Raw genomic sequence first — 11,824 nt, 5'->3', positions numbered from 1 at the left:
AAAAATTACATGCCAGTAACTGGCGTGAATATTTTTTCCACAGGAATTCAACTATGCCAGCACTGGACCGAAAGCGGTGCTGTTGCCAGTCACCATCTTAATGTTCACCTTTCTTAAGGCTCGCACGCACTGATACGGACCGCACTGCCAACGCAAAATCTTTTTCGCAGGCATTATACGAATGGATTCGTAATGATACGATTGCCTGCTATTCAGTTTTTTTTTTGGTGACCCGACCAGGGTATAAAACCCATCTATCAATACGTAGTGACATGCCAACCAGTAGATTGGAGAAACAATCTGTTAGAAAGAAATAACAAGAAATGAAAATTTAGAGTGACCGGAAGTGTTTGCGGACACGGGTTTTAAAAACTGCTAAAGAATTCGAAGAAGGTATTTAAACAACTTTATAGCTTATTTTGAATTCCGATTTTATCCCTTTTTTCACCTTCTTTGACAGTATAATAAAAGGCGGGTGCGGTCCCCAGTGGTTTGATTTAAGCTTATATAGATTAAACGACTTATTATAACATGTAGATGCCCGAAAAATTACTATTATGTTCTATACGTACATCTTTCAGTCGAATCGTTTCAGTGGCTATACTTAACACAAAAATGCTAAGTCAATGTAAATCCATCGGGCACTCCGTATATATCGGTATAAGGTGCATCTTTATCAAATAAGAAGTCTCTTTTAAAAGAATTCGTTGTTATATACCAATGCATGAATTCGCAAGGTTCATACAGCCCTTCAAAAGTCGTTTTTTTTTAGTAGAAACATGCATTCGATACAATGGAAATGTCAGAAAACTTATTAAAGTATGATACCATCCATTCACATATTTACGTCGACTATAGCTTTTGATTCAAAGCTAATGAATATTTGATTAAGGATCAAATTTTGCCTTCATCGCTGTTTGTTAATCACATAGAGATGATGTTATAGATGTTATAAAATATGAGAATCATTAAAGTATCGATAACATTCGATATTATTCGATAGTATTACGTTCATCCGAAACAAGGGTTTGCGAATTCATGTATTGGTATGTGAAATTGGTACGGTAAATGTCTATTTCTAATTCTATTTGTCAAATCTGAAACTAACCTCTGTATATCAGTTATACACAATAATCATTGTTTAATCTAAGTATTTATACAAATGGCTCATTCTAATTATATAAGGGTGGAAATATACTTGCAACACGCTATCCTACTCGATGGCACGGGACATTTGTGTTATGTCAGCTAAAGCGAAGCCAAAAAGACGATATAAATAATGTATAAGAATTAAAACTGCACACATAATATAGAAATTGATGAAATAACTTCTCTTTTCATTACCAACTAGTTACAAACTAGTTTTTGCTCCTTGCGGGCTACTGCATTTTGTATTACGGGCAGCGTCGCGCGAACTAGATTATAATTAAAACTCCAAACGGCATCAAAATTAGTCAGGCATGAAAATTCAATATATATAGTATCATAAATAATACGACAAAGAAGCTATTTTATACTAGAGAAAAGGTGTCAAAATTGACGAAAAAGTTTATTCACATTTCTTATGTCGTCTCACTGGCTCTACTAAAGCAGAACTATTTATAACGTAACGAGTCACACTACAAACACTCCACACCTTGCGGCGGTCGCAGTGTGGATTCTGTCACAGAATCCTATTATTTCATTTTAAACAACGCTTTGATGTTACATCGTTGTCTGTAAACTTAGTATAAGATTCATATTGTCTTGTAATTGTATTGTAATTTTAGAGTCGTAAATTCTGCAGTACAGATTTTAATTATTGGACCATCTGTAGTTCGGACGAATTTCAACTTTAAAACAACGTGGATAAGTTACACTTTACTCTGGCGTTTCGACACTAATCTTATACTAAGGATTATTTAGCGCGTTGCAAGTGTTAAAACTACCGTGGTATTTCCGTATAAAGCCCAGCCGTTAAAAGAATGCGTTCCTGGCGTCACCGAAGCTATATATAACTATAACGGTTAAAATTTTATTTTAATTTAATAAAAAAATTGGTCGGTAAAAATCGGTTTTAGGACGATAACTATAGTGATAACGTCAACGATAGATGCAACATAAGCCGATCGTACCTCTCTATTACTTGTTTCGCGCTATCGTTTGCACGCTCCGGTCGGGCGGAACGCGACAATGAGTCATGTTTTTCGTGCGTGCAGCCGTCGTTCATCGATTTAAATGACGTTATCCCGTGAAACAACGCAATTTTTTTGGAATTCGTACACACAAGAACGCATTGTTTTAGCCGGACTGTAGTTTACTATTTACCTACAGTTTTACATTATTGTCATCGAGAGCTCCGTAATCGAGTAGCGTCGACTTTGGCAGGGTTCTTCTTGTGTTTGGTCTTGAGTTTGTGATGTGTTTTGTTGCGTTTGGGTGTTTCTGTGATGTCTGTGACGTCATCCATACTTTCCTCCGGCTCGTTAGTTTCCGTCTTCTTATCCAGCTCCGCCATTGCTTCCTGTATCGCGTTCTCTAGGAGCGTGTTCAATTTTCTGCTCCTGTGTTAAAAAAAATGATAATATAATTTTAAAAATGTCGTAAAGGTGATTTAAGAAAAATCCATGTATGTAAAAGTATGACATTTATTCGGACAGTGTATGGGAAAAAAATTACAATATTTCTTTAGGATAATATATTCGCAATTATCATAAACACCTTGTCGTTTTAATATTATCAAAACATCTGATAAAAGAATGCAATTTTCCGTTGTGGAAACATGATTCTGTCCGCAGACAAAAGTTTACTAATGTGTATTGTTAAATAAAAATAATCAGGTCAGAATCGTTAATTTTATATATTTTTTAGCAGAGTGAAATAAATATTTAAATTAATCTAAAATATATTTATCGAGAGGTACAAAGAAATGAATTTCCTTTGGGTTGGGTTAATTTTTGCTAAAATGGATGTTTGCAAAATTTAAATTTTTAAACAGTATTTAAGAGCAATTTGGTTTAACAAAAGGCGAAAGGGCCAGAACCATTCCGGTAAAAGTGTAGTTAAGATTTATAGAGCGTACTTTGACTTTGCCTAGTCAAAGGTTTTGTTTAAACGAGACAGATCATTAATTAAGTTTCAAGAATGGTTTCATTTATAAACAACTAGACAAATCTGATTGACGTCTATGAATTATTGTAGGAAAGTCAAATTTTAATTCATTTTTCAAACTCTCAGAGTTTGAAAAATGCATTAAAATGTGAGTTTTAGCAATTTAGTTTTCCCTCAATGCCAATTACCAGCCTCAATTCAGTTAAACTCTTCAATTGGACTAAGGATAATCCATTTTCAAAATGAATGACGACGAACTCACTTCCTATGGCGCATTCTTGCAGCGTGATGAGCTTCAAGGCCTTCGCACAGCGTCAGCAGTCTCGAATGTTCCACCTCCCCGGGCGATCTATCCCCGAACCAGCGCACACTCCACTTAGCCTCAGACACCCTCGCCTCCAACTTGCCGGGCCAGGACGCGTAACCTTTCACAGGGCCCCAAACCAGATCCCCGACTTCAAGCCTTCGTATGGATTTGTCGCACGACCCGTCCTGCGATTTGTCGTCCGACTCGTCTTCGCTCTTCGAATCTACCGATCGAACCCCACTTTTAGCTTCCGATAGTAACAATGTGCATCCATCACCCATCCCTTCACCATTACATTAAAACTAAGATGACAGTGAAGGGTAAAAATGGCTAGCTCAAAAATGTCTTCGACTATTTGGCTTACCTAATCTCCCATAATTTTTTTCTTCAAAAAAGCATTTACGCATCAAACCTGCATCAACCGAAAGCTTTCCTCTATATAAAAAAAGGGATGTAAGAGAGAAAATATATTCTTAAACTCTCTCGAACACTGAGATACAAGGGGAAAAAGTTTTAACAGTGGCGCCATCTCACTTAATTAAACTAAAATTTTATATAGAAATTGGCTTAAAAGTATTTCTATCATTAGAATCAATATATATCATTACAAGCGTACATGCCGTACGAGTAAGACATACGTATACTATGTGTATCATTCTTTCCGTAAAAATACCATTTATATTTACTTAACTTTACGATTGATGTCTTGTTGATCTAGACTTGAATTACCATAAACAATATTTCAGAACTAAATCTTACGTTTGAATTAAGTTTTAAATTTATTCACTAAATAAAAACCAGTAAATAAAACTTTGATAAATTATAACTGAGAAGAGAATTCTGAAGTATCCGGCTTTAGAATTTTGATTTAAACTTTTTTAATGAGTGCGCCGCTATTTTGGTTACAATAGAAATGACGAAGATTAGGTAAACCAGACTCCATGCTAAAATATTTAAACCACTTTGCCCATAGACTTCATTATTTTTATTTATTTTTCTTGAATTTGCTAGCTTCTTGAACCTCCATGTTCAAACTTCACCGTTAAAGGAGATACAATTGTAATTTTTTTTAGGATTAAAAATATCATGAACGATGAAAACTCGTAATTCTTATTATTGAAACTCAGGATTTATATTTAGTTAATTTGTATTCAACTAAATGAGCATTATTATTAATGCTCATTTAGTTGAATACAAATTATTTGCCAGTTAAAAAAAGCAGTGGTATTTTTTTCATCTCGGAAGCCTTGGCAACATTTTTGGATGTGCCAATTTATGATTCATTTACAATTGTCTGAACACAAATCTGAATTACGATAAAAAAAATTATCATGAATTATCATTGTTCATTAGAATTTTGGCACCATTGTCTTTTACAATTGAAAATCTTAACGTACCTCAATTTAATGTCGATACAGTTCATCGACTCAATTTAATCGAGATACATTTGCTTTTAACTGATAATAAATATTGCATAAGCTAAGAGAGAGCAATGTAATTTTTTAATATAAGCCGTTTTGCTGTAAGTGGATTAGGCACAATAATTTATAAACACAGTCTTAAATCATCTATTTCGAAAAAAAAAACTCTTAGATTTAAAAGCTGCTGGCAGTGTGAAAAATATCGTTCTATTTAAAAAGTTTTGAGCTATTGTGTTAAGTTTAATTTCGTTTTCCTACAGAGCCTCTAGAGTCGGTTTTAAGTTTATACTGTTGGTTGTACACAAATTGAGAAAATAATTCGACAAGTCAAAAAGTTTCCATTTGCTCAGTTTAGGTATTCAATGATTTCTGTCACTATTTAATAATCGTGTGAATAAATGATTTTTATTATTATTATCCACAGAAAAAGGATAGCACTATTTTAAGACAGGTCAAGTTAGTTTAGTTTAACGTCCAACATGACAGGCACCAAACTATGTTTGGCAGGTCATCAAGTGAGTGTCCTTGTGTCACAAAATTTCCATTGTTATTATATTGTAAAGGATAGCATAATTTTTAGTGTAGTTAATTAGAAGAAAAAAAGATAATCTACAAGACTAAATGTCTTCAATCTATAATTGTAATCAATCTATAAAAACAGATTTAAGGTTTTTTTAAGCTATGCACAAAAATACCCCTATGTAACCAATCTTCAAATTACATTTTAGTGTACAGTTTTTTTTAATGAATTAGAATAAAGTGCGTCAAATAAATAAAGAAATAAAATAGAAGAAGAGATTTCCTTTATGTTTTATATTTTTTAAATATACTTTTCACTAATAAATAACGAAGGATTATTTACATAAGGGGCAATTAGAGAGAGAAAATTGACTATATGCTAACTAGGATGTGACGTTAGTTTTCATAAACTGAAACTAGGGCTTCATGAAAGCAAATGCAACGTATGTAAAGACTCTCAACGAATATTTTTCCCAGCAGCCAGTAGAAAGGGTTACAAGTAACATGAAAAAAGTGCTTTACTTACAATGATGGACAGATAGAATGATGGCTTTACAATGATGCGTTAGTAATGTATCCCAATGTGTGAGCCAATTTTTTGTTACTTCAACGGTGCAATGGAAAGCGACAGAAAGCCTTCGCGAGCGTGCCTCGCTAACTGACTTGTTTCCAGTACACCTTTATTAACAGCTGTATCTTGTATTAACCCAACCAAAAGAAAACCAATGACCAATATATCGCATTATGTAGAAGCTGAAATATACCACAATATACATAAGTACCGCAGTCGCGGAACGAATTATTCGCAGTTTGCGTCGAATATACCGCAGGGCCACGACCTTGCCGCTTAAGCGGCAGCATACAGCGAGACCACAGCTTTTAGAATAGATACAAGCGACGCGGAGCAAAAACAAATGCATAGATACGTATAAAGGTGTTAATGTCTCATCCTGTATGGCGGTATTGCATTTCTATACATTAGTTTTTATCGCATGTCGCTGTCTCTTATGCGACAAGGCACTGGCCCCCGGTTAGTGTCGTGACAGGCGACAAAATCAAAAGCACAGAAAAGTCGTACTGCTGGGAAACGGTGATTGTAACCAGCTTTATACATTTCTATATACATCTTTTTCTAAGTGAAACTTCCTTTGATAAGAGCAAAATAAATATTAAAAAAGAAACGTCCAACGTCAGCCAACAAAAACCAGCTTTAGGTTAGCTCAACGTATGAGATTAGCAATTGTAGTCATTTGCGAGTTTCAATATACAACAAACTACACGACCATACTAAAATCGACCTAATTTTCTAGACGATATTGAACTTCATATAAACGTAAATAAGATATAATTTTACTCTGAAATTAAGGGGTTTCGACATTCGAAAAAGAGTCTAAGATTAAAAATATAAATCGTATATTAAAGGAAGCTGTCTTCGGACCCGGACTGGATCTCAGCTTACTTTTTAATTAATTTACCAGAATATACAAGCGTATACAGATAAACCAAAGAACTTTCATTTTCTCTCGCGTATACATTAACGAATACATATAATTTTTTATCGTTGCTTCCCCGCTTGTCAGACAATCCACCAAAAGCTGTGGCCCTGCGGTTAATTAGTGACTGCTGACGGCGTATCGACAATCCAAAACCAATACAAGACACAACATACGAATAAATTTAGAATTTTGTTAGCAGTGACTCAAGCGTGAGATGGTTCTGTGCCCTTAGTATAACACTTGTACACACGTATTCAGTCGTTTTTGAACATACAAACACTGTAAAGACGTGTATAATGGACCTTATATTACTTGTTTTAAAGCTTAAATTGCCCCTCGCTTCTACAGCCATAGCTCCCAGTTGAAAAATTCTAAAATAAAAATCTGTAGTACGCAAACTAAGACTCTAGCTCGAGTTACATTAGGTCCATTTTACTTTGACGTTATTGCGTTTCGATGACTGGAAAACGACTTCACGATTGCACAATACTTATACAAAGGGATACATATTAGTAGGTTCAAGCTTAAGAGTGTTTAATAAGGGGCAAGAAAAAATTCAGTGCTTAATTTAGTGGGGGCTAAGAATAGTTTCGTAATATTGTTATAGTTTGTGTTCGTTTGTACCGAGATCACGCAGCGAGACCTTATTGGACCACATTCAAACTTACATACTGCATCAAGTGTTTATGATCTCCTACTAATACTGCTACAGTTTTTTTAAAACAAAGATACTAAACATAAATATAAAGGTCGTGAACATTTTATGATAAAAAAAAAACTGTTTATGCATTATTTAGGAGTGGGGAAAAGAGAATTGCTTCTACCCAATTTCCTCCCCTTTTTCACTTAACCTAGGAATAGCCTTAATAATAAAATTTCGGCGATTCCCAGAGAAAAAAAGGAATGACAAGAAAAACGGAAAGAGGTATCGTATCACGGGGAACATTCTGAAAAAGAGGTGACATCTACGGAGATGTGTACAGTTAAATCAGTTAAAACCGATGAATAATCCCACATTTATTAAGCAGCGTAGACAAAGCAATGTAAGTCTGAAGACATTTAGGGATAATACATAACTTATCGTTGCTTAACTATAGTCCACACGGTATGACATTGTATTTTAATAGCAAACGACTTTCGAGCGAACTATAACCCACCGCGTAAATAATAGTTTTCAGGAGACATATATATATACTGTTATAATTTTTACAAAAATCGAGTAATAAAGGCAGTATACACGGCCGATTGTCGCAGTTTGCAGCGACCCTGCTTTCTGAGTCCAAGGCCGTGGGTTCGATTCCCACAACTGGAAAATCTTTGTTTGTGTGTTTATATGTATAAGATAAGTATTTATGTATATTATTCATAAAAATATTCATCAGTCATCTCAGTACCCATAACACAAGCTACGCTTACTTTGGGGCTAGATGGTGATGTGTGCGTTGTCGTAGTATATAAATAATTTATTTATTTATAGCCTCTCCTTTCTGTAAGTCGGTTTATTACTATGAATTATCGGTTAATTTTCTAGTAACTTCTGTAGTAAAAACACAGATTTTACGGTTGTCACCGGGTATTTTTTTTAAGGAGAGTTAATTACTAAATATAGTTTTTTTTTTTAGTCTATGTTACTCATTCAGTCTAGGTGTTTATATATTAGGTTTTAGCTTAGAACTAAACATAGAAATGTTTATGCTTTACATTACTCAATATCTGTTTGCGTGTGCGTAATAAATAAATAAATTTCATAAATAAAATAAAGATATAAATATTATTGATGGGATTGTACTCCATTTTTGTACGAATTAAACATAGCTTCATTATATGTCTCCTAAAAATTAATTTCTCTTGCACTTTATTGTTAGCTAAGCAACGATATAAAATAGCAGGACCGCGAGTTTCAAACTCGCGTTTTCTCGGCCATCGCGGCAAGAGTGCTATGACCAATTAGGACCGGCGACCTGACTTGCAAACGGCCAGTTAAGAGATTATTTATTGTAGACCGTAACATCATCAACTTAAAGTTTAACTTCCAATAATATCAAAAGACCGGTTGTTCGAATCTTAGTTGTTGTTGAAATTTTATCTTTAATCTTGTACCATTATGGTATATTATTATGAATCCCTAAAAAATCTTTCGCCGCAACGTTTGTCCATCTTAAAGCCAACGTCCTCTTGCCTACGATGTTTTTATTTTTTTAAGATTATGGAGATTCGAATATCATTGCTTCTACAATTTTTCTCGTGTAATTAAAATTGATTAGAATTTTTTTCTTAGACTGGCCGTACATTGTATACTATCGATAGAGGCATTTATTAATTCCTGAAGCGACTAACTCTCAAATTATAAGTAGCTTAGGCGACTATTTAGGAGCAGTCCCTTTTAAGTCAAAAATCAGCTGCGTAATAAAAATCAACTAAAACACATGCTACTTTCTTGCGTCTTACACCAGAGGCCCAGTTGATGTACACACAGCTAGAACTAGGTAATTAAGTAAAGAAAATAAGTTATTTAATGCACTCAGTATTAATTAAGGAACACTCTGTATCATTCTCAATACATTTACGCATAATCTTACGTGTACAATCAACTGTTTCAAAATTACATTTAGTTTTTTTTTTACTACTGGTGTATTAAACTGGGCGTATGTTAAAAATTGCCGAGAGATACTTTATATAGATTGAAGGAACCGCAGGTGTAAGAGAAAGTAACCGTGAATAGACATGAACGCTATTGTGTTCGTATACGATGCAAATTCAAACTCGAGTACTCCAATTAGTCGATCGTAATAGTATATAATGTGCGGCTAGCCTAAGGTTACTCTTCTGAACCGGAACGCGGAAGTGTAGCTATACACCAATAAGATAATTGAAAGAAAATGTGATAAAAGGATCACGTCATCATTCAATAATCTGATTGGTGTATTCCTGCTATGCTCCGTCTTGCTGAGTGAAATTGTACATTAAGTGAAACCCACATTATCTATTACAAGTAAAACTTACCGTTGTCGGAACCTAAATGTCTGTCAAACACTTTCTGAATGGATGAATTCTCAGAGTTGCTCCCTGAAGGCGAGAAGCGTCTCTGCTGTTTATCCTGACCCATAGACATATTCTCGTAGTCCTTCGGCAATCCGTGTACCATGCCGTAATTGGACCTCATAATTTTGTCGTTCCTGTACGTCGATCCGTCACCGAAATCGTTTTTTCGCTTATAGCTGTGCGGGCGGTCGTACAGAGTCGATGTCATGGGCAGGATATGTTGGCTGCCAGCTGTGTTCATGCTCTGGTTGTATTGAATTTCGCTCGATTCAACTGAATTGTGTGTGCGGTTCATACGCATCAGTTGTATGTTTGACAACATGTCTGAAAAGTGTAAACATGAGAAATGTTAATGAAAACAAATCAAACTTTAAAATTCAACACAATATACTCCGACCCACCGCGTCTCATCGCCCGCCTACACTTTTTCTGAATTTTCAAGGCGAATGTTAGGTTAGGTGTAATGCAATTTGTCCAATACAAACTTTCAAATGCAACACAATATACCCCGACCCACCGCGTCGCATCGCCCGCATGCCCAATTTAGCATATTTATAGAATTTTCTCTGGTCTGGTAGGTGGTTAACGATCCCTAAACGGGAATTTATTTGGGATTTTATAATTTCTGAATTTTCAGGTTTGGTAGGAAGCTTTGGCCATGCCATTTGCGATGCCAAGCTAGCATCCACCTGACGGTGAGCCGCCAAGCGGAATAACCTAGCAGTACGATGCGGCGTAGAAACAGAGTAGGGGTACGAATTTAATACAACTTCCATCAGCAGTTACCTAACCTAAGAGAAGCTAACTTGTAGTGGACTAAAAAAGAAAAAGAGAGGGAGTGGAGAGTAAATAAAATAGTTGAAAGCTTAATTATTAATTTCTCACTTTGTTCAGAATCGGAGCTAATGTCGCTCCTAGGCGTTGGCCAAGTACGCTCGCGGGACTCGGCCATGTCCTGCTCGCTGCTCGACACGCATTGGACCATCGCCTGTAACATTATATCAAGTCCAAGTAAAAAATTAAACAATATAAAAAAATCAAAATCATTATTTATTTATTTCAAGTAGTCACAATATAGTCACTTTTGAAACGTCTTTCCGACCAAGAAAAAGCCGACAAGAAACTCAACAGTTGCTTTTTCACAACATCAGCATTTTACAATCATTATTATATCTTGCTTCAGATGAAACGGTGTAGTTCTAAGAAACCAACAGTCTTACCCACGACGATATAATAGCAAGGTTCTTTGGCAGCATCCGAGTCCACTTTCATCTCTTAAAAGATAGAAAAATGAACGTTAAATTGTAAATTGTTGATGTTTGAAAAGAGTAAGAGCTGAGGATTGCCGGCTTTATGTCGGTAGAGTTAATACTAATAGACAGACTTGACGTTTCAAAAGAGATTATAGAGTAAGCTGTATTATAAATAAATGTATTTAGAGTTTTTGATATTATAAATCGTTGTCGTACATGAACGAATAAATATTCTTTTATGTACACCAAAGAGGAAACTCATACAATATAGTACAATATAGAGAGAATACAATTACAGTGGCCTTATCACTAAGTAGTGATAATAAGGCCACTTAAGAAGATACTTAAAAGCGTTCATGACCTTCGTGGTGATTTCGGGGGGTCGAGTTTTAATCCCACCCAAAAATTAAAGCTGAATCACCGGCACGCACCTCTTATTTAGCGTTATGGACGTTTTAAGGAATTAAATATCACTTACTTTAACAGTGAATGAAAAATCAGATGCCTGATGAAACATGCATGCTTGAGATTTCTTAATAATGTTCTCAAACGCACCAATCAGCGATTGGCGAGCGTGGTGGACCCTTCCCATTCTGAGACCCTTGCTCTATAGTAGGCCGGTAATAGGTTGATATGATAATGTCGATGAACATGCTAATCGCTTTACAATCCGAAGCAGTCCATACTCACTGTTAT

At 35.2% G+C, this 11,824-nt stretch overlaps 1 protein-coding gene across 3 annotated transcripts in view; it reads right to left on the bottom strand.

Annotated features, from left to right (window-relative positions):
* Nucleotides 1-301: 301 nt before the first annotated feature.
* LOC120626126 overlaps nt 302-11,824 on the bottom strand; it is a 112,858-nt gene continuing 101,335 nt past the window's right edge. The window contains exons 6-9 of one of the 3 annotated variants that reach the window (XM_039893405.1): nt 10,761-10,863; nt 9,837-10,199; nt 3,353-3,620; nt 302-2,543 (exon numbers count right to left, since the gene is read on the bottom strand). In XM_039893405.1, coding sequence (XP_039749339.1) covers nt 2,327-2,543; nt 3,353-3,620; nt 9,837-10,199; nt 10,761-10,863 — 951 coding nt within the window. In that variant the 3' untranslated portion in view covers nt 302-2,326. Of the gene's footprint in view, nt 2,544-3,352; nt 3,621-5,863; nt 6,091-9,836; nt 10,200-10,760; nt 10,864-11,824 lie in introns of those variants that run through there. The other 2 variants (XR_005658840.1, XM_039893406.1) reach the window with 2 other exon arrangements.

The sequence above is a fragment of the Pararge aegeria genome, chromosome 9, assembly GCF_905163445.1.
Source record: "Pararge aegeria chromosome 9, ilParAegt1.1, whole genome shotgun sequence".
Lineage (NCBI taxonomy): Eukaryota > Metazoa > Arthropoda > Insecta > Lepidoptera > Nymphalidae > Pararge > Pararge aegeria.
Note: the sequence above shows the minus strand (reverse complement) of the source record. Positions and strands in the feature narration are given on the sequence as shown.